The 24,119-nt window shown below is 40.0% G+C and overlaps 1 protein-coding gene across 2 annotated transcripts in view; it reads left to right on the top strand.

Moving 5' to 3' along the window:
• Positions 1-24,119, top strand: part of znf609a (zinc finger protein 609a) — a 110,410-nt gene that overhangs the window by 71,582 nt on the left and 14,709 nt on the right. The window contains exons 1-2 of one of the 2 annotated variants that reach the window (XM_058407750.1): positions 9,042-9,176; positions 21,004-21,229. In XM_058407750.1, coding sequence (XP_058263733.1) covers positions 21,004-21,229 — 226 coding nt within the window. In that variant the 5' untranslated portion in view covers positions 9,042-9,176. Of the gene's footprint in view, positions 1-9,041; positions 9,177-21,003; positions 21,230-24,119 lie in introns of those variants that run through there. The other variant, XM_058407749.1, reaches the window with a different exon arrangement.

Genomic DNA, 24,119 nt, shown 5'->3' with positions numbered 1-24,119 from the left:
CTGGGGAAAAAAGTCAGTTTGTTAGTCCACTTCCACCTACGACCCACGTTTCTCTGACTAACAGAAGACACCGGACTTATTTCATTTCTTCTCCACTAATGATCCCTAAATGGAAACCAGTGAGCAGACTAGTAATGGGTCGCTCACTCGAGTCCAATTACATGTCGAAACGTTGCGTTTTTTATTTCCTTCCTAGCAGTGCCTATTAATCAGTAGTGTTATTTTGTCCTCAGTTCTTTTTCCTGAACTAAACTCCGCCTCCATCATCCCCACATCTTGATTGGTGGCCATGTTTTTGAGTTCCCAGTGGTCAGAGAATGTAAGCTGTCAGGCTGTCTGTTTGAATGATAGTGAAGGGGGTTGCGGTGGGTTCTCCATTCTCTCTCTCTCTCTCTCTCAGCTCGACCTCTCTCCCATCTGGATTGTTGATCAGTAAGAGGAAGCCCAAAGCCTCCAAGCCACTATAAATAGGCTTCTGTCTGTCCGTGTCATGCTCTCTCTCTCTCTCTCTCTCTCTCTCTCTCTCTCTGTCTTCCCTCCTCTCCTAGAGCTCAAGGGACAGCCAACTCCCTGATTATGCAGTGCCTCTTCCTCCCTGGCACTTGAGTTCAGTTCTGTCGAGCCATGCTGCTCTGCTGCGCTACAGATAAAGCTCGACTTTAAGCACTGGAGCTGCGCCTAACACTGGATAAAGCATGGGCATTTTTTTGTCTCTCGGGTGGACATGTAATGTCCCTGTTCCTTCTGTGTGGTCAGAAATAGTGTGGATTTCTATAGAAGGATTGTGTTTAGGATGCAGGAGGCGGTCAGAGGGAAAAGGATTGATAAAATAGGCAGAGTAATACAGCAGTGGCAGGAGACAGTTGTACGTGCAGCGTGTGGAATTGAGGCATGTAGGAGGGTGAGGCAGTCAGGAGGCAGTGGAGTGTGGAGAGCTGGCAGGATGTGCTGCAGATTTATCCCAGGAATAAAACAACGTTCTGATACAAACAGTACAGTCAACCATGTGGCAGTGTGATACTGATCTCTTTAATCAGCTGGCCTAAAGTCATCAATTCTTTCTTTTCTTTTCTTTCTTTTTCCATTCTTTTTTTTTCTTCCTTTCATTAAGATTTTCATTTTTTCTCTTTTTTCTTTTCTCTTCAATTTTTAAATTAAGTAATTAATTTTTCTTTCTTCTTTCTTTTCTTTAATTAATACCCTTCTTTCTTTCTTTCTTTCTTTCTTTCTTTCTTTCTTTCTTTCTTTCTTTCTTTACTTTACTTCCTCTCTCTCTCTCTCTCTTTCTGTATTTCTGTCTTTCTTTCTTTCTTTCCCCTTCCTTCCTCCCTTCCTTCCTTTTTTTCTTTTCTCCTTTCTTTCTTTCTTTTCCTTCCTTCCTTCCTTCCTTTTTTCTATCATTTTTCTCCTTTCTTTCTTCCTTCCTTCCTTCTTTCACAGTTATTCATCATCTCTCCGGACCATAAGAATGTAACATAATGCACCTCACTATCTTCAGCAGTCTCCAACACTGAGAGGCCACATATCCTCCATAACAGCAGCTCATTTAGATCCACATGCAGGATAAAGGCAGGAAGAAAGCTGGGAACGACAGCAGAAGTGCGGGATGTTCCAGCTGTGACTTTTTGCTGAGGAAATGGAAATGTAGCGAGCAGTCTTGCATGTAATGACTAGTAACACTGATGTTCACACGGCCCACCTCCAGTGTTCATGTCTGATGGAGGAGCTAATTGGGATAATTGACAGTGAGGAAAAAGCCTAGGAGAGGATGGGATCAGTGTATTATCAACAAAACAAGATAGATCACAGCACAAGGTCACAAGAGGATGTGAACATGTATGACACATCAACATTTGTGCACTTTTTGTTTTTAGATGATTTATGAATTTAGTTTTAAAAAACTAGTTTTTAGTTCAAATTGAATGAGAGAAACTGAAATTACAACAGTAAATGATAGTGATAGCAGCAAGAGTGTAGCCTTCTACTTAGGATCATCTTGAGGATTGAAAATTAATTAATCCGAAACAGAGCATGGTTTACACAAGAAATTCGGTATTGTGAAAGCTGTCATGTGGATCAGGAAGCACAGTACAGAACCGGAACAGCCCCACAGGAGGTGACGTGAGATTGATTGAACTGGAACCGTGAATGCGGACATTATCGGGTCTGCACTTGTTCAGGAAGATAAGATAAGATAGAACTTTATTAATCTCAAAGGAAATTTAAACAATTGTTGGCTCTTACAGGGCTGAACTTGCAGCCTTGGAAAATGTTTCATTCTCTTGGTTACATTAATTTCATGATTGAAACTTCAGTGTGTTGTGTAGTAGTGACTGGAATAGAATAGAATTTAGAACTTTAGTCAGTGCGTTGAGTAGTAGTGATTGGAATAGAATTCAGAACTTTAGTCATTGTGTTGTGTGGTAGTGACTGAAATAGAATAGAATTTAGAACTTTAGTCAATGTGTTGTCGTGACTGAAATAGAGTAGAATTTAGAACTTCAGTCAGTGTGTTGTGTAGTAATGACTGGAATAGAATATAATTTAGAACTTTAGTGATTTGGAATAGGATAGAATTTAGAACTTTAGTGAATGGAATAGAGTAGAATTTAGAAATTCAGTCAGTGTGTTGTGTATTAGTGACTCCTTGTAAAAAACTCCCTGAGATGATATGAGAAAGAAATCTTGAGAGGAACCAGGCTCAGAAGTTGACCCTCATTATTAGGGCATGTCCAGTAGAGGTCCAAGTTTGGTGATCACCAAAACAAGCAACCCAAAGCCGCAGCAGTTTTTCTGTCCTTATAGCGTGTCCTGGATGGGAAAACACTCTGTACTGAGGAATTAATAGACTTTTTTTTTTCTTTCTTTCTTTTTTCTTTTTCAGAGCTGCTCAGATCACTTGTGGGTCACGGTGCAGTGGGTTTGGTTTTTTGGGTTTTTTCTGGTGCTTGTTTGCCTTTTAAGGAGCTGAACAGGAAATCTGCCCTCTATTATTGAGCAATTCTTATCTCTTTATCCTCTCACTATTCACCCTTCCCTTCCCTTCCCTCCCATGCTGCTCCTGCTCCTGAGACTGACCTTGATGCCTATTGCAATAATATATACTGCTGTGCTGGAGTGAGTCAAGGGTTAGACATGAGGTATGGAGGAAATGGGTGGAGATGAGCTGGGAGGAGAAGGAGCCTGAGAGGTGAGGACACTGTTACTGGAGTAAAGGATTGGATTTTTTTTTCATATATTCGTATGAACTGTTTTATTTTCCTAATTTTTTTGTATTTTTTCCGCCTTAATCCCTATGGATGTGCTATTAGGAAACTTAGATTAGTGTTTCAGGACGCGAACCTGTCTCTTGCTTCATAACCGGTGACCGATTGCCATTATCATGACGAAAGAACTATTAGTTCGAGAGCTGGAAGATCGCTTTTCTCTTCTTTCACTCGACTCTGTGACAAGTCATGAGTTTTCCGTAACACCACAGTAATACGCTCTACTTCCAGTGGTGAAGTTTGGAGAAATCTGAATCGTCATGCTTCTAGTCTAACACTTGAAGAATTTTACAAATGAGATTTTTTTTTCCCCTCTAAATTCATTGGCTTCATTGTCCCCTAGTTTAATAGGCATGCACTGCATTCCTCATGGCTGCTTCACACAAAGCTTCCTTTGATAAACAGAGGTGTAGGATGTCCTGTAGGCAGAAGCACGATGTGACAAGGTGCTAAAAGAAATTCACTGCTGCTAGTAATAAACAGTCAGTCAGCTCCAGCTCACAGACACACACCATTCCACTTGCTTTGTTGTAGAAGACCGGACCGACTCGATCCAGCCGAGATCTTGGCTTATTGTAGCTTCATTTCTGTTGGTCATGGAGTCTAAACACTCTCTCAGTTAAAAATCTGTACCGCTGCCATCATAGTTTAGTTTTGTATTCATTTTATTTATGTATTTTGATGAATATAATAGGGGGGAAATTATGTACAATACAGTGGAACCTGAGCATATTCGTTCTGGAGGCGAGTTCTTAAGGCGAGAATTCGTATTGGGAAATTTCCCATAAGAAATAATGCAAATGAAGATAATCCGTTCCAGCCACACAAAAAATATGACCAATACGAAGCGTATGGCTGCTTACAAAGAACTGACCCAAGCCAAGCATTCCATGTCAAGGCTCCTCGCAGGAAGTCATGCCACCAAGCTTGGACTATAAAAATAGAACAGACCACCCACCAATCTGTCAACAAAAAAGCGGCCAGAAATATCGCCTAGCTTTTGAACGCATGCTGAAGTCAACGTTGGTATCGTGGGTTGACTCTTTCCAAACAGCTTTCATCGACTGCAAAAAACACTCCTGGACGTACGTGCAACTTAGCCGGCATACCGTTCAGTTCACTGGTATGCTGAAAATACTCCGTATGTCGAAAATACTTTGTATGCCGATGCAAATTGCTTGCAAAATTTCAATTCTTAAGGCGAAAATCCGCAAGGGAGGGCATTCGTATGCCCAGGTTCCACTGTATACTACACAATGTATTGTGTTGCCTGGACAACAGATATTCCTTCTGTATAGAACAGCAGGGAGAAGCAGGTACGTGGAAATGCTTACTATATCAGTTAAATATGGGTGATGTAGGTGTGATGTCAGGACAGAACCACACCTCCTACCTGAAATCTTAACCACTTACTTCGTGTGAATTTGGCTGATATGATTGTGATATTAAGCACTGATGAGGCATGATACCTCGAGTTGTTCTATAGACCAGACTTCCTGTACAGCCTCTTGTACAGCTTGCGTTCTTGACGAACCAAACGTATAATAACGATTCTGATGATGATGTTTCCTTCCTTTTTGTGGAATTGCTGGGTTAAACACAATGAATACAGCAAAAAAAGATTCACAAATTAAGAAAACATGATGAGTTTGTGTTTAACCAAGACGTGTGTCCTGAAATCCAGGTAACACGAGGAGGTGAGCAGTGAACGGCAGAAACTGTGAAAAAGTCACTGATGATGCTGTGACATTTAACCAGGCTGAAGACGTAATACCCATTGATACGGTCAAAAAAAAAGGATTTTAACTTTATCAACTTCTAAAAATAGCTGATCTCCATGACCGCACTCCGAGTCGCAAACACTCTAATTACTCTGCCGAATCCAGAATGCCAAGAGTAGTGCAATAGAAAGGATCAAAACAACCATAAATTGCTTTTTTGTTAAATAATGTTAAATGAAAATGTAGATCCAACTCAGTTAAATACTAACATTCAGTATTTAAACATAGAGCATATTAAACCCTCACTCGTCTGTCAATCACTTCTTTATTGACTATTTATTAATGCCAAAGACGTTAGTAGAGCTGATATTCTGAAGTTATTTTTTTGTAATAAAGTATTTGTGGTTAATTGTTTTAGTTAATTTTACAATTAACTATTCAGGTTTTTATTTTGTCTGGGTTTTTTGGTCTTGTCTGTTTTTTTGTTTGGTTTTGTTAGTATTTTTGTCTCTATTTTATGTTTTTGTTTTGTCTAGGTTTTTTGTTTGTTTTTTATCTGTTTTTTTTCGTTTGTTTTTGTCTATTTTGTTTGTTTGTTTGTTTTTTGGCTCTGGTTTTTTTTTTTTTTGTCTGGGTTTTTTGTTTGTTTTTTTATCTTGGTTTTTTGTGTCTTTTGTCTGTTTTTTGTTTGTTCTTGTTTTGTCTCAGGGTTTTTTTTTTTGGTTTTGTCTAGGTTTTTTGTTTGTTTTTTATCTGGGTTTTTTTGTTTGTTTTGCCTGGCGGGGAGTTGTTTGTTTTTGTTTTGTCTCCGTTTTTTTGTTTGTTTTGACTAGGTTTTTTTGTTTGTTTTTTATCTGGGTTTTTTTTGTTTCTTTTGTCTGTTTTTTGTTTTGTTTGCTTTTTCTTTTCTTTGTTTCCTTTTTGGTGTGTTTCCTTGTTCTGTATTATCCTCATTACAGATAATTTGTTTCTCTGCTCTGTTCTGCAGATAGTCTTGGAAAAAATAACACTGATACCATTGTGGATTGTGATTCAGCTTAAAGAATGCAGTGTGATATTTTTTTTCCCTGCTTATTTGCTTTCCTTACTTTGTATTAACTCGTAGTATCTCACTTCACAGTATTAACTATAAGTGTTATTAGATCATTAGCTAGTAATTAAGCAGTGCTTTAACTAGCTTAGGCAGTTTTCTGGCAATTAGGTCATGTGACTAGACTCACACTTGAGATTTTATTCGACATTGTAGCTAGCTAATTTAGCGCCTGTGGTATCTCTGGACAATCAGTGTACATTCTCCTTCACCACGTCTTCGTCCTTGAGTGTTGGTCCTGAGCCAGGGATAAAGTGGTGTCTTTAATATGATGCTGTTAGTGTTTGGGTCTCTGCTGCGTCTCATATTGAGGTCAGATAGCACAGAGTCGCCTTGACTGCCTTCTCAGCAAAGCTGAAAATACGCCCTTCCTCCACTTTTTCTAAATCCCCACTACACACTCTCCCTCCCCTTTCACTCTCTCACTCTTTCTTTCTTTCTTTCATATATGAAAAGCAAAATGTGTAGCCTATTATTGAAACGTCAACCACAGAGCTGCTCCAGTAACTAATAGGTTTCTGCCCTTCGGCACTTTTCTGTTTTGCCTTAACACACTCCCTTAGCTTTTGTTTTTGATAGAAAATGTGGTTTCCTCCTATGTCTTTCTCTCCCCCTCCCTCCTTCTCTCTGTCTGCCCATCTCTCTCTCAATCGCTTCTTTCTGTTTGTCTCTCTCTTTCTGCCCCTCTCTCTTTCTCTCTGCCCCTCTCTCTTTCTTCCTCTCTTTAATCTCTCTGCCTATTTCTATTTCTGCCCCTCACTTGCTCTCTCTCTGTCTCTCTCTCTCACTCTTTCTTTGCCCCTCTCTCTCTCTCTCTCTCTCTCTCCCCTCTGCCTTGTAGACATGTCAGTAATCTTGTTCGGATTTTGAAGTAGAGGTAATTAGCATTTTTTGGCACAGACACAAAAAACATAAAACACACCAAGAGAACAGGAATGAAAGCCGTCATCATTCTGCGAGCTCTAAAGCTTGGCTGTAACAGCGTGCCACAATAACACGGGTTTCATCTCTCTGGAATTCCTGCTTTGAATTTAGCGAGGGTCAGTTCTGAATTTGCTCTTGCGTTATAGGCACTAATTCAAAATGGAAAGAGAAGAACGTTTCTCTAAACAAAACCCAAGTTCTGAAAAACCACTTCAAAGCCCCCTGAACATCCTTCGGTGCAGTTTTGTCGTATTTCGTGCCAGACAGCTAGGGGAAACTACTGTGAGATCAACTGCGAAACCACACGCTATGGAGATTTTTCAGCAGCAACGGATGAGCAAGCTTGTTAGTTTGAACTGGAAGTGATGCACGTTACAGTGAAGTCGGTGATAAAAGCCTGCAGCTCTCTGAAGCACAGAGCCAGCAGAAATAAACTGGGCTTGAGTGCTCCAGACAGAGTCCAAACCTTAATCCCTTTGAGAACCCATGACAAGAGCTCAGTAATGCTGTTTGTTGCAAGGACCTCGATCGGCCTGGGAGTTTTTTTTTGATTTTTTGTTGTTGCAGTGAACCTTGCGGTTTATCCCAAAGGATCAGTGGTAGTAACGGCTGCCAGAAGAGATCTGAGAAAATATTAACTCAAATGGATGGCCATTGTAAAGAAAGGGAATAGAACAGATTTTCATTTTGTTGTTGTTTCCCTTCTCATTTTTTAAAAAGATCAAGATATTTTTTCCCCACAATAACAATTTCTTAATCAGATACCTAAAATGACTTAAAAGGCTGAATCGTGTGTAAGAGAAGAGATACAGTGTCTCATAGGCTCTTTTCAGTTGGTCCCCGGATTAGCCCCAAGCCTCTGTTGGTTTGCAGAGAGCAGACTTGCGGTTGCTAGCAACAGAGAGCGCAGGTGTTGGTGAGGTTGCCACTCCTTTTTCCTGCTAGACTGTTCATTTTCCACGCTTTACACCCTCACCTGCTCTTTCTCCCTTTTTCTCTCTTACACACACACATACACACACACACACACACACACACAGACCTCTCGTCCACTCAAAAGTGAGCAGCTATTGTCCCGGCAGTGGGATTGAGACACCGCCTTCTGCCATGCGTTCACCTTTTGTTTGTTTTGTCCCTCGAATGCAGGATCATGTTTTTCTCTCTCTCTCTCTCTCTCTCTCTCTCTCTCTCTCTCTCTCACACACACACACACACACACACACACACAAAAACACAGGTAAAGGTTGGATGTGTTAAACGTGTGGATTTTAGACCAGCAGCGCTTCTGCCGTTGCTTAAAGCCTGATTAATGACTTCCATCTAGATCTGGTTTCTTTGTGATATCAGGACGTGTGGCTCTCTTTCGTCTCAGCAGCAGGTGATTGGATTCCCTGCAGCTGTTCTGAAGGGTAGGGGAAGCTTAGGGAAACACCCTGCTGAGAACCCCTACCTCCCACCTCCCTTCTTATTGCCTTCAACCCTCCCCCTCCCCCTCCCCTTTCCCATAAGGCCCTGTGCTTGGCCTCAAACGCTTAATTCTGCCGCTGAACAATGGGGAGCCAAACTCACAGACTGCCAAACACTGTTTGGCACCGAACTTATCATTGGCTCATAATTTAATTTAGTAGGGCAGGGACTAATCTGTAACGTGTATTAAATTCAAAGCTTGTCGTTTAATCCATGATGACCTACTGGTTTGAGAAACGTTAAAAATCGCATCCCTCTCAATGTTTTATTTTCAGAAAATGTCTTATTTACGTTCACAGACAGTGCTCTGCTCAAACGGATATACCGCTCATGCTAATTGCATCACCCTGAGACTTCTTGCACACCCACTCTGCATGTTAGTCGATGTTAGTTGGTTACACTGTGGTATGTAAATCACCTAGACAGGCTCTTCCGGCCCACCGCTTTTCTGTTCACCTGTTTGCCCGCGTGGCTCTCGTCATCCACGGCAGGCTCCCACGCTTTCAGATTGCGAGAGCGCTCGCTCAGTAATGACTGAAAGCCGGCTGTGGGTGAGACTTACACAAAGGCCACTTCCACTCTTCATCTTGACAAGACCCTAACAGGAAATCTGCAGGGATCCGGTAGCTGCGAAGAAGTCAGGTGGAAAATTCTCCCTTTTCCAAGCCGGCGTGCTACGATGAGAGTAGTTGTTTTCAAGTGCGAAAGGTGAGAGGGCTCACTCAAATCAGCTATCATTTTGCATCTTGAGCGACTCGCACTCGGCAGCATCGCGAATCGTAGCTCTGCCCCTTTTCAAGAGAGGAAGCCTCGTGTAATTGTGCCGCTCTCTATGTAAGAGCCAGACTGTCACTTTGGAGCCGTACTTTTTTTTTTTTTTTTTTTAAAAACCTACTCTGCACATTTAATGAGTTGTTGTGAATAATAGAGCTCTTCTGAATGTAGGGTACAAGGTGGAGGATGAAAGTGAAGAGGCCTGACCTTATTTGCTCACTATCCATTATACATAAGTTTATGCTTCCTCTTTGTTTTCGCTTAAGCTTTTTTTTTTTTTTTTTGCTTCCAGTGTTGTTCATTATAGATTGAAAGGTTCCTTGATGATTTTATTTGGCACATGCATCTAATGTTTCCTTGCTATTTTTCCCCTGAGGTGTTACTTTCAGCATCGCCGGGGGGTTTCCAGCGTACTCTCAAGCTTGTTTCTAGTGTAAGACTCAAATCAAAAGACTTGGGTTGCAGGAGGCTTGCGGTTAACAGTCATGTAATCTTTCTGACAGTTGTGTGGTTGTGTTTGTGTGTTTCTTTGTGTGTGTGTTGGGCTGATATTGCAGCATGTCACTTAGTAGTCTGGCACGAATTGCACGCTGCTCGACCTGCCTTTCCAACCGTCAGACTCGGGGGTTTGGCATCTCCACACCTACCAATTTAGCACCTCAAATGTGGTCAGCAGGGCAGCCTCGAGAGGCCAAGCTAAACTCAAATTACAGAGAGCTTTTGGTTTCCATGAATCAGATTTTCAGTGACTCCTGCTCTCTAATTATAGGTCAGGGCCGTTTGTTGCCCGATTTGTTTTATGACTTGGAGGTATTGCTATATTCTGGTCAGTAGCCAGTTCAAGCTTTACACAGGCGACTACCGACAAAAAAACGAGAAAGCCGTCTCGATTAATATCCAAACATTTTGGATCGTTGCTTGTAATTAAGGCTGTGTGTCGATTTACACCATTGTTCTGTTCACTGTGACCTCAGAAAACCTTAGCAGTGATCCAGTATCTCGTTTTGTTTTGTAACGACGCCGGATGACTTTGTGTACCTTACACCTTGTGCTGTTCCGTTCTTGTTTTTTGTTTTTTTATCAGAGAAAATCAGGTCTGGGGAAGTAAAAAAAAAAAAAAAAAAATGCCCCAGCTTAAAGCTGTGTGTTTTGGCTAGCTGTGTAAAAGTGTTTCTGTTTAATGGCCAAATATGTGGTTTTCTCTGTTCTTTGTTTGTTTTCCAGCACTCGTTTGCCTTTCAGACACTGTTTTCTCATGTGCTGGAATGTTGGAAGAAAAGCAAAGCGACGTCTCCGCCGTTTTCATCCTCGCAGTCGACCTCCATGACTTTTTTTTTTTTTTTTTCTGTTCAGGATACGAGTTTGACAGGAGGATGTTTAAAGTCTTTCAAACACTTTTGCCCCCTCTTCTGTCTTGAGACTTTTTTCTCTCTCTCTCTCTCTCTTTCAGTCCAGCTTTTAAAACCCTTTAGTGTTGAGTTGTTTATGTAGCTCAGATTAATGCCATTAACCTGGAAAAGTGTTTAGAGTGTAGTCTTTCTAAACAAAGCCTGACATTAGTTAAACTGTCTCAACACCATCGGGGCGAAGTTAGAAAGTCTCTTTAGATTGATTGAGATTTGCTTGAGCACGTCTGCTATCCTGCTAAATGTTGTTGTTTTTTTGTTTTTTTTTGGGCTGCCGGTGAACCCGTTGCATTACACTGCATCATGACAGACAGAAGGAGTTTTTTGTTTATATTGGAACTGAGCTGTGTCTGGAAAACCTGCTCATAAACCCGTTGTGTTTCAGGTAAACACTAGAACAAGGCATATTATTGTTACAGAGCATGTTGAGAATCGAACTCAGTGACCTGATGTGAAGATTATATTTACAGCACTTCCTGAAGTGTTTTATTTATCTCTTTTGCCAGCAATTTTTTAAAAAAAAATCTGTGACACATCCGAGTTAAACTAGTTCCTGTTATCACTTACAGTATAACTGCTTTAAACAGTCGCTTCTCCCTCAACATCCTTTCTTCTATTCCCTTGTGAACTAATTAAGATTTAGCAAATGCAGCAAATTTGTATCTCAAGAAGACCGAAAACTGTCTCTCAGAAGACACGAAACACTGGAGACTCCTTCCCAAAAAAATGTCAAATCGATGTAAAAAGGAATTGATCATCTTTGCGAAGAAAATTTGTATTTCTTAGAGATCAATAAAGAGCCGTTCATTTATCACTAGGCTTGGTTTGTAAGGAGCATCTGCTGTAGATCTCGGTGAATGAGCTGAAGTGAAATTGTAGAACACAGACTTTATATGTTTTTTTTATATATATATTACATTTCCATATACTTCCCTCTCTTTCCCACTCAAATTCTATTCATAGTAGATGTATGAAGTATATACTGCACAATGTTGTAGATATTTCAGTAAATAAGCTGAATGTTCTATCTATCTTCTGAATGTTCTATGAATCTATCTATCTATCTATCTATCTATCTATCTATCTATCTATCTATCTATCTATCTATCTATCTATCTATCTATCTATCTATCTATTGTTCTTGTGTGTTTATCTATCTATCTATCTATCTATCTATCTATCTATCTATCTATCTATCTATCTATCTATCTATCTATCCATCTATCTATGGCCTCGAGTACAGACAATACAGCATCACTTCATCTCAAGTATAATAGATACTAAGTATCCAGTTGAATTTTGAGCCATTTCTCTTGCAGAACAGTGGCCTGGTCACTACATAATGCCGGTGGAAGAAACATTTATTCCAAAAATAAATGCACCTAATTACACACATGCACTTTATTCATAACTCAATCTATTCATTACACCATATTTCATCAGTAACTGCACTGTTAACTTCATATGCTGGATTTTTTTAATATTTCGTGTTTCTTTTCCCTCTGTACAGCTAATTCAGCTTAATTTCATTTGCTACTCTACGTTGCACAGCTATTTCCACTTTCTTATTTTATCTCATTTTTATTTTTATCTTATTCTATTTCATTGTGCTTTATTCCATTTACATTTCCCAAAAAACTCCCCCTTTTTTGACCCTATTCTATTTATATTTTTTATAATACAGGCTGTCGTGAATAGCATGATTGTACATGTGACCAATAAGATTTGACTTTGACGCCTCAAAGTGGCTCAGTAAATAATTCAGATCTGGGGACTGTTCAGGTTATGAGAGATGTTCAACTTCACTTTCTATGTTCATCAAACCAAACCCCCCAAAATATGTTCACTATGTCGTACTGTGTAGGCTCTGTGTACTTGACAAATTGTATTCGGTTTCTGTAAGACGGCCATTTGCTTGGCCGCTATTATTCCGTCAGAGCTGCTATTAGAGGAAAGGAATCCTTAAACCTTTCGGCTAATCAGATTTGATCATTTGACAGCAGCGCAGTAAATTTCGACAGTAAATCTGTCAAAAATCTGCCAAGACTGTCGAGCTTCCACACGCTCCTTTTGTTTTTCTTTACTGAGAGAACACACAGAGCTGAAGTGCTGTCCCCTCCCCCCTCCCCCATCCCAACACACCTCATAATCACCACAGATAGCATTCAAGCTATTTGGTCACTCTTCATCTGTTTTTATTTCCATTTTTCCCCCTTTTTTTGTTTTATGGTAATAAAAACACAGACATGTGGTTTCTCTGGTGAACATTAAAGACTTGTTGAGCAGATGTACTTTTTCCACCCTTGGGGGTTGTGCAGTGGTTTTACAGCAAGATTTGACCTGACCTGAACTGTTTTTCTTCCCCCTTCCTGACCAAACCCTGACTCAGACTCTCAGACGGGGTCAAATGACCCTTTTCAAAGCTCCTGCCCTTCAGCGTATGGCACTGAGACAGTGAAATCATGCCATTGTGGGTGAGATCATGCGTCATGTGTTTTTCCATTGATAAAGATGTTTGTTCTCAGTCGAAACAGAACTTTTATTAGCCACTTTTTAACCACTTCTTTTTTCCATCCCATAGGGGAGATTTTTCCTCTAAAACTTTTCGAAATCCACTTCCTTCCCTTATGTAGTTTTATTTATTTATTTTTCCTTCAGGAAGGTTTTGTGTAAAATAAGGTTCTGTGGTTGAAAGGCTGTGTACAGTATGGTACGGATTCGCTGCATCTGTACCGTCTCTGTCTATCCGAGTTGTTTAGGATTCCACAGTCGCCCGAGTCTAACGAAAAACTCGGTGATAAACAAGCCTCAAATTTACAGAGAAGACTCGAGGAGATGACACATTCTTTCACAAGCAGCGTATAAAATGCTGTACTTGTCTGATCCATGTTGAATGTACTTTTGGCAACGGCTAGTCACTCGAGTTTATTAGTGTTTGTGTAGAAAAAGTCAAGCTCTGGTGTTCACTGGTGAAAGAACATTTGGTCAGAAGCTGTTTTAAAAGCCTCAGTATTTATTCCTCATTTCATTTATGTAGCACTTTCTCGAAACCCACCTTCATTAAAAGGTATTACGCATGCTCCTGCTAAATGGAAGGATTTCATGTGGTCCTAAATGACAGAAGCACATGCGATGAAGGTTAGTGTCATATTAAAGTTACACAACAATTGTGTTAAATGAGTGCCGTCAGGGATTACCCTGGAAAAGCTAGAGGTTACCTCGTGTAACCTCGTCGCACATAACCACAAAAAGGCAGGTTGGATTGATGGGTTTAAACAATTTATTAATTCAATGAATTTCCCACAATTCCAAGCTCGAGACTTATTCCCCACATTCATTCCTAGCCCAAGCTTATTCTAGTCCAACCCAGTGTTGGAGTATTTTATGCAAATGGAAACTGATTTCCCAGCCATGATTCATTCTGTCAGTTGACGGTGTGTTTCTACATGCCTCAAGCCTCAAGCCAAACAAAGGTAAATCCTGCTGGATTGTACTAATGCTGAAAAAATTTGAGTAGTAGCTCTTTTTTTTTTTATTCTGAATGAGTTATTGTTGCACTTTAGCAAAGCTGTACAAGTTACTTAATGGCGGCTACTCTTAAAGCTTGTCATCAGTCCGGATTATAAGCCAGCTAAGCCATCTTTTGACTTAGAATGTCAGTTGTTTGAAAATCTTAATTGTATGTTAACCACAAAGCAGGATTTAGAGAGCCAGGGTGTGGACCGAGTGCAGGGCCAGTGTACGCAAACTTGGCAAAATCAAGCCTGCTTGAAGAAAAACTAGCTCTGAACCACTAATGGTGTGTTTAAAACCACAAAAGAGAAACTGAGCCAGGAAGCGGACTTTGTTTTTATTGAACACTGCTGTCGCTCCCACTACGGTTCCATATTAATTTAGGTCTTGTTTCCAGTGCCTGTTCTCCAGCTGCACCTCCCTCCACTACCTTTGGCTCTGCGTCTCTTAAACATAAAGTGAGCTTGGGTTGCGGTGGTGTGTCCCTTCCAGAACACAGTTGCTTATGGTTAGTGTTTGGTGGTCTTGCCTTAGAGTTGTAAGCATTGGTTTTTGGTTTGGAGCCGTTTACTCGCTGGTCTGGACGCACCATGCTTTTGATTGAGGGAGGTCTGTGTTGTTACTGTTCGCAGGTCCATTTTTCCTGGCTATTAAATGTAGCGTATCACATAACTGCTAAATGTGTTCAGCAGCTCCGTGCAATTTTTATGCCTTTCCTGGTACCGAGTACTTGATGTGACCTTTCGCTGCCCTGTAATATTGAAACCGCTTGAAAAGGTGCCTGTGCAAACACTACTTAAAGGAAGTGTGCCAAGAGACAGGTAGCTGAGTGCAGCAGTGTCAACCCATTTCCCTGACTGATGTTAACACTTTTTTTTTTTTCCCATTTGTGTTAGATTCATGTTCATGTCAATACACGACGGATGTATTAGTATCTACAGTGCTGTGTGTGGGCAATGTTATCATATCAAGTCATTACTATGACGCACAGCATGGCAGCAAAATAGCATTTAAAAACTATTTTAAACACTGATTGTTGTTAAAGTTGAGAAAAAGAAATGCAAGTAAAATTGAGGCAGAATAAAGTGGTTAAGTTCTTTACAAAATTTGAACAAGTCAGCAGCTTTAGAATTGATGTTAAGCCAAAAAAATTCACCATGATATCTGAGATATCTTCCAATAATATTCTCACATCATCTCCATCTCCTAGTGCTGTTTCTGACTGTCAGTTCTTTGGTTCGGTTTGTGGCGATGAGTCTTGTCTGAGAGAACCTCTGCACCGTAACGCTATCATTTCTTCTGTTGGTTTGTCACGAGCTCACAGGAGCGAGATCAATTTTAGGTGAAATACACATATCTTGTGTTCACCTGATAGGCCTGTGGGCTTGTGTAAATCGTGAGCATGAATGTGAGCCCTAGAATAAAAGTACAAATAGCTTCTCCAAAATCGGCTGATACGTTGCCTTCATCAGCGTACGTTGAATCGAGCATAAATTCAGGCGTCTTTAACAGACAGTTAAACATTGAAATCTTTAGCATTGAGCGCATTTTTGATGGATACCGAAGTCGTGCATTGTTCTAGAATATTCCCTGTTTGGGTTATCATGTAAGACTGGGATTTAATGTACACATACTTTTTCCCGTGTATAATTTAATTTAATAATATAGTTTATTTTTTATTCATGAAACTCCTAGGGTTTAAGCAAATTCTATAACATAAAATAATTACCGCTCAGTGAATGTGTTCATCTGTGTCCAGCTGTTTGAGCCTCACCAAATACTTGGCTCACTCAATGGGTTAATTCTGCTGGGTCTTTTCTCATCTGTCGATATTCTTCTGTTTATTCCTTTCTTGCCTCGGAATGCTTTTATTTTGCCCGAACAATGGAGACGACAAAACGAATGCTGATTTATACTGGTAGTTTGCTCGGTTTCTTGTTGCCGGCCAGAATTAAGTGACAAGTGTGGCCAATGAATTAAGGCCAGCTAACAGCATGCCAGTGTGTCTAAAAAGGAACTTAGCTTGGAATGCACTTACACGTCCCAGCCGTCCACCACACTGTGCTCATAAAAAGCTGCTGAAGAATGACTGCTGCCTGCTGCTGTTCAACAGGATTAACATTCCATAGCCCCAAAGAAACCCTTGTCCTTTTATGTAATATAGCAGTCCTGCAAGGCTTACTGGCGAGATGTGGCTAAAATTAAAGTGTCTGACCCTCACACGTCTCTCAGTGCCTCTGAGAACCGAAGATTGTTTGTGAAGACCGTTTTGGGGTAAGTGTTTAGGATTCCAATAAAGCGTTTGACGTTCTCGTGTAAGTTACCAAATCGGACTGGTTAATTTCACTTCATATTTCGCGTATAAACTACATCTCCTCCCGCAAGTGCAGACATCTGTTCTGGCACCGTGGGCTCAATAATATCCTTGACAGTAAGATCCTCATGAGGTGTTCTCAGAAATCCTCCGTCTGCTGAGTGCACCAGCTGCCTCCTCAATTATAGGCTTCTTCTCTCATCTCAATACAGCTGGGAGCTTGTTGCTTCTGGTGAAGAAGCAGCCAGACGCAAAACTGGAAAAAGCCGGTGCTCCTCTTCCTGCATGGCTCATTAATGCCACCCCCCTCTGTTCTCTTACCGAAATGTGTTCACTGGCTGTGGCGAGCAAACGAGCGTCAAATTGCCGCAGTGCTGTTTTGCTGTCATAACAGTGACCGGCACGGTTTGTCACGTCGGCGGGATCTCACGACACTGATAGACTCGCTTATCCTCATGATTCCTGAACGATACCTTTCATTACGGCTCAGGTTAACGTTCATAAGTACGGTGTTCCTCTACGGTGACACACTGATGACAATATGATGGTACATAGCAATGGTGCACAGACGTCTCGTTAACGACATGTACATTATGTTATATTAAATTCACTGACCAGCTGTGAATGTCCTGTGAAACTTTGACCTTGGGCAGTTTGCTCAACTGCTAGACTGCTAGCTAGGTCTCTGGATAGGGTTCTGCAGTCAACACACACACACAGCATTTGAGGTTCTAGTTTCTTCAACCTTTCCCCAAGATCACTTTACTAAGAATTTAGATTGATGCTCATGCAACGTTATAGGACAGCTGAAAGAGGAGAGGATTCACTAATTCAATGGGAAAAGGTTGTTGTTGTTGTTGTTGTTGTTGCTGTAACTAATCCTCATTGCTGTTATTTGAGTATTGATGCTACACAACATGACGTCTTATATACAGACATTCAAACCCATCCCTCTGTTGCAAGCCATCAGAAACACTGAATAGCTGAATTTGACATGCCTTAGTAAACGGGAAAGAGCTGAAATATGGACCTCTTGGCATAATTCCCGGGTATTGGATTGGAACTCTGGCCAAGGCTAACACTGGATTCTGCAGCACCAAAGACGACTTCATTGTACTGTGCAAAAAAAAAAAAAAAATCAGGCTGTAAGCTGTTTAGGTTGTTATTTTCATCAAGTAGTTTTAGCATGCACAGGTGGAGGAAGATATTCCCAATCCCACAACTGTTCAGATCTGTGTTTTAAGCAGTATTTAAGCAGTTATTGTCTAGCTGTAGATTCTTTAGTCAGCTATTGAAACTTTTCAACCTGTCTCAAAAAACTGTGAGCATGTAGTTGCATATCCTGCTCAGGTTAGCATTAGTTATTGAATGTTGATTTGCTTGTTTGCTCGTGATGTTTCCCCGCCTTTCCATTTATTGAATGATAGTTTGGCTTCTGGCATCGTTCACCTCCATGAGCTTTGGTTTTATTTTAGTTTAGATCACTTAGTAAGTATAGACATGCTGCAGAAATATAGCTGTCTGTATACAAAGAGAGTAATTGATTAGCGAATACGCTTGTTGGTTGTATCTTCTGACAGAAATTTGTGACAGTATAAACAGTTTGAGAGATCTGAGAGATTTCAGTCCTTTTCTACAAAACAATTTCTCTAAATTTGGAACAGAATAAATTGTTGTCAATGTCCCTGTTAACTCGTCAATATTACTAATCAAATATGCTAGCATCAACCGATGCTGATCACTCCTCATTTCCCAGGATGCTTCTTTCCTTGAAACATCAAATCAGACACAAAGGCAGTCAGAGCATGGAGTCGGTATCAGTGACTCCATTCCCTGTTCAGAAAGCTGGACTCCTGCTGAGACGAATGCTTAATTGCACCAAATTAAAATGTACATTAATTTAGTGGGTGGAAGAAAAAAAAAAATAGCTACATGAATTCTGATGTACCTTTTCAGACAGTAGTGTCACTGACACCTATCAGGTACATGACCGGGAATTAATGTCATAATGAATGAAAATGTTTTTTCTTTCCACGCCGTCGCGAAACGGAAAAAAACGTATCCGTGTGGCATGAAAAATGTCCTCCTGTGGTGTGAACGGTCCCCAGGGCTCCTTTTTATCTGTTCCATACTACTGAGATTGTTCACTTGGGGATAATTAATGACCCTTTGCTGCTGCCTGTTTCCCTGAGCCCTGCTCTGTGTTTGACAGCGTCTGCCACAACACACTTCTCATGTTGCTGTAGATATTCATTTCAGTTCAAGTCAATTTATTTGTATAGACATTTTTGTATTTGTATCAAAGCAGCTTTACAGAAGTATAGAGACATAGAAAGAATTCTAAAGCTTAAAGATAAATATGTCCTTTCAACAACTGTTTATGGTCACAAAGAATTGAAGAAAGAAGATATTGATGGTTGAGTCTTCTCGTACAGAGCTCAGTCAGACTGTCCGCTGTAATACATCGCTCACATGTGAAATGGTCATTTTTGACTTTCCTTCACTCTTAACTGTGTACTATTGTAATATTTAGGTGATTTGGGGTATGGACTGGTGGCAGTGATGGCTCAAGGGTATTTATTTAAGGCTGCAGCACTCTGTTGGGCCCTGGACTCTCTCCATATATCATAACTGCCCCTGTACTCTGACCCCAACTATCCTCAGCTTGGGACATGCGAAGAAAAGAATTTCATTGTACGTGTGGTGATGATAAAGGCTTCTATCTTTAGAAAGGCTACTGAAGAAGTCTCATGCCACGTTTGCTATGAATTCCTTTACACTCTGTGGTCTCGCCCCTACATCTGTTTTACTCTCTGACTGTCTTTTAGCGTCATGGCTCTCAAACTCTAGTGTTCCCTACAGCACAATCGTTGCGACATGTCTTCCATCGTGTCTCGTTAAACTAAATTCCTCCCTTTGCCCATTGTTAACACTTTTTTCCCCTTGGAAGCTCTTTTTATATCCTAATTTATGTGGTTCAGTGTCTTTCCCCATGGGATGTGTGTAATGCAGACTAGTGTAAAGCAACACCACAGAAATACAATTTATTTTTCCAGACTTTCTTAATCTGTTTAGCAGCCAGTGAATACGTCCGACAGTTTTTCTTGGGACCTTGCGGTTCATCTTGCATTTCTTTTGTTGTCGTAATGCTTGTTCTAGATGAGGGACATGTAATTTTTTTTTTTTTACATTTATTTTATTTTATTTCTCTCTCCTTTCATCTATCTATCTATCTATCTATCTATCTATCTATCTATCTATCTATCTATCTATCTATCTATCTATCTATCTATCTATCTATCTATGTACTTACTTACTTGTTTGTTTATTTATTTATTTATTTATTCATTCATTCATTCATTCATTTAATTATTTAATTATTTAATTATTTAATTATTTGTTTATTTTTTTATTGCCCCAACTCTACATGTGAAACCTGAGCTTGGATTGATTAATGAATTAAATAAATACATTTAATTTATTAAATAATTTAAAATCAATTCAAAAATACATTTATTAAAAATGTATTTATTTTCTTATTACCCATACTCTTCATGTGAAAACTGAGCTTGGATTAATTAATTAAATAAATTAATTTAATTAATTTAATAACTTAATTTTAAAAAATAAATGTATTAAATAATAGATTTATTTATTTATTTATTTATTCCCTTTGCTCTTCATGTAAAAACTGAGCTTGGATTAATAAATTAAATAAATAAATGTATTTAATAATTAAAAATGTATGTAAAAAAAACATTTATTAAATATTTATTTATTTATTGCCCATACTCTTCATTTGAAAACGTAATTAATTAATCAATTAATAAACTTAAAATTAATTAAACAAATAAACGTATTAAATAATAAATGTATTTATTTATTTATTCCTGAATTTAAAAAAAAAAAGATTACATAAATGATGACATTTCCCCCGTAGGCTAATGTGTGTGCTGTTTCTTCAGTTCATCAGCTAAAGAGATCTCATTTTAAGGTCATTAACCTCTAATCAGATGATCAAACTGAGTGTCAGTGCAGAATAAATAAAGGAAACAGAGGAAAAAACATAGAGTTTGGATCACACTGTAATCATGCTGTACAATTCAGTTCTAATTACCCAGCATTAATGATGGCTTCTTTTTTGAGTTTGACTCTGAAATGGTTTTTTTTAATGAGTTTCATTATTTCTGGACTACAGGGATTGCTGTGTACAGTTTCTAAAATGCTGCTTTGTTCTTGTCTAGATTTGAATTTTACGCTTAGTAAACTTTTGTTTTGAGGAAAGAAAATTCTACACAGCGGATGCGGTTGTCTTGTCGGTTTGCTCTGGGTTTCTGTGGTGTCAGAAATTTTACAGTAAATTATAACTATGCGTTTATTCTTCAGCAGTTTTAAGATGCTATACGGCTTTAAGATGCTATATCGATTATTATACTTGCTTTGTTGCAGCCTTTTAGAATATACGAGATATCAATTTCTTTCCTTCCAAAGCTTAATCCAGCTTGTTTCTCCTTCTGTCTTTGTGCAGATGGATTCCCCAGTGTCGACACCGGCCCCGCCACCTCTTCATCTCCTCGCTCCAGTTGGCAGCACTGATATCTCCTCTCCTTGTGAACAGATCATGGTCCGCACACGCTCAGTCGCTGTCAATACATCTGATGTAGCTCTTGCCACAGAGCCAGAGTGTCTGGGCCCCTGTGAGCCTGGCACCAGCGTCAATTTGGAGGGCATTGTATGGCAAGAAACAGAGGACGGTAAGAAAATCTCAGAGAACACTTTGAGAAGTTCATGCTTTGTTTTTGTTTTTTTTTTTTCTACTTGACCTACTTACATATATCGTATGTATGTGTGTCGGTTGGGGAAAACCCATTGGATGTCACTCTGATTGACTTCTGGCAGCAACAGAGATGAAAAATTGGATCTCAGCCAGAATGGTGGTTTTCTACCTATAAATTATGTGTGAGCTATATGCTTTGACACATCTGCTTGAAGGAATATCTTTCTTATATATTACATTTATTATAGAATATATAAATATATTTCGCCAAAATTGTCTGGTTCTATTTTCCTATTAATCTTGTCTGTCTTCCCGCAAAGATGACTTTGGGTACATCTGATAAATCATATAAAAATAATTTCTACATACACTCTGATAATTTTTTATTGATATTTTTGATGGCTACGTGCCATAACGAAACATTCACTTGGGTTTGTAATCAGACATCCCGGCTGTCAGAATGTCTGCCATGCTGCAGGTAGAATGGAATTTCTCTCTTGAGACATTTCAACCTGATTTTAAAAAATTTCGGTTCTACAATTTGTTACTAAGAGAATGGTTTTCACCCCACAGATGCACAAATATATTTGGTAGATCAGTATTAGTTCAGTAACTTGGCAGGATCACCATGTAGAGAACGTACAGGTCTATAAAAATAATATCAGTTTGTCACGCAGCCCATTTTCATCTTTCCGTAACAGAGTATGATTTGTCTGGGGCAAAGCGGACAGTTGCTGTACTGCCAGTTCCGAAATAGCTTTGGCACAATTTTTTTTGTTTGTTTTGTTTTGTTTTTAAGGGCTTTTGCATTTCATTGGTTTCTGTTGTAAATGTAAACGTCCAGATAAAAGTCAAAATGTCCAATAAACCTTGAAACACTGCTGTTTTGTTATCCTCCACTTGATGCTGTTAGGTAGCTGGCAGTAAAGCTGGCTTTTGTGTCACGCGTGCATGCTCAGGCATGAATCCACCGCAGGGGTGTTAATTTGTTTCGACTCTGTGAGAGTCTGAGACGAGCGCTAGTGATAAAGCAAAGCGTAAACACCTTTTGTTTACAGTCAACCTCCAGCGCAGCGGTTCTGGATATCAAGCGGCGGGAAAAAATTTCAGCTACTGTCATCCAGTCATCTGTTTGGCAAAGAAAAAACAACCTAATTACAGTGACCTAAGTAAACTGTGGTGCTGTTTACCATCAAATCTGTTCCTCAAAATTCCTATTCCGAATACCACTAACGACTGATTAAATTGCAGTGCAGTATTCAAAATTGCAGCAATTTCAAACAGCCCACGTCCTGGCCGTCTCCCACGCATCCTATTAACCGCTGCTACATTTCAGTCGCTCTGGGCTAACCTGACAGGAGGATGGGGAGGATGTATGACTGCTTTGCTCTCTCCATCTTCTGCCAGTTGGTTCCCCTGCTCTAGGACTCGGCTCGGCAGCCCCTTGGTGATTCACCACCTCGTTTCTAGCACTTCAGTACCTCTCATACAGTGTTAGTAGTGCCTGAGCCCCAGAGGTCTCATCATGGCGCAGAAGCCTCCGCTTGACAAATGTGGAAAATAAGCCAGAGAAAAGTCTAAAGCTGCCTCTGGAGAGCACTGAGGAGATGAGCAATAGCCAGAGAGTGTGTTGGTGCTGTCAGTGGCATTTCACTGCTGGAATTACGGGGCTGCTCGAGACGAGGCTGTCAGGGATGCTGAAACCATCTTAGCTTCAACTCCCGTTCAGCGTTATATAATGAGCCGCTGCTAGACACTTAACCGGTCCTGGCACTCGCAGCGTAAACATAACGAATGGCACCGTTTACAAAACGGCTAAATGGGATATATGGTGTCTTAACAGAAACGGTGTATACGTTTGAGCTGTACGTTAGAGCTAGCATTACTGATATTCACTATCAATAAACAGTTAATGTTTCTATTTGTTTGAATTTCTTAGCTTTTCTTTTATATTTGTGTATGTTTTATTTTTTACTTTATATTTATGCTTCCTTGTTTTACATTACTATGCAACAATACACAAAGGCAAATTCCTTGTACATGTAAATTCGCATTGTTTCTGAACCTAAACCGAGACATGCTAGCTATGTAATCGTGTGAAAATCGTTTTTATAACAAATGAATCAATAAACCATGCTTTGATGTTATCCTTCCTCAGATTTCCAAGAGTTTGAGATGTTCTCAGTTTTTAGAACGCAGTTCGCCACCTAATATGCTTTTCTCCTTAATTGAAGTCATGTTCATTTTCACCCAAAGGCTGAGCAACCTTTCGCTGTAGAATTTGACTACCAAATGCTGACCTTTCGGCACGGAGTATTTAGAGAGATGTGTGGATCAATGAACGCCCTCATGCTGGGCCATCACAGTGAAGTGCAAAGAGTGGGGGGGAGAGGAAATCGTGACCTACCATCTATGACCTCTTTCAATCAGTAGCCCAGGACGCCTGACAGCTCCCCATGCTCACACTGGGAGCCACAATAGTGACGAGAGGTTTCGTTGAAAGGAGCAGGACTGAGAAGCTGCAAGATGACAAGAAAGAGAAAGAGACTTCGATTCAAGAGCAGCATAAAGAAAAGCCAGATACACTTGCAAAGAAGAAAGAGCGGTATTTTGAAGGTGGCATAAGGACAAATCTCTCGTCGGTGATACTGCAGTGACCCTGGGGTTGGGCCAGCAGAGCCTCAGCTCTCACAGGCACCACATGCTGACAGTTGGAAATGTCAGCTCCAAATCCTCTGAAAGTTTATTGCTGCTGAAGTGTCGCCCCAGAAAATCCTTCCCCATTGCAGGCTGGCGCGATGCTCCCTGGCTGAAGCGGTGAGGGCCGTGCCAACATTTTTTTTTTGTGCCAGCGCCCTGATGAAAGA

Source organism: Hemibagrus wyckioides, linkage group LG14, assembly GCF_019097595.1.
Source record: "Hemibagrus wyckioides isolate EC202008001 linkage group LG14, SWU_Hwy_1.0, whole genome shotgun sequence".
NCBI classification, from domain to species: Eukaryota; Metazoa; Chordata; class Actinopteri; order Siluriformes; family Bagridae; genus Hemibagrus; species Hemibagrus wyckioides.
Note: the sequence above shows the minus strand (reverse complement) of the source record. Positions and strands in the feature narration are given on the sequence as shown.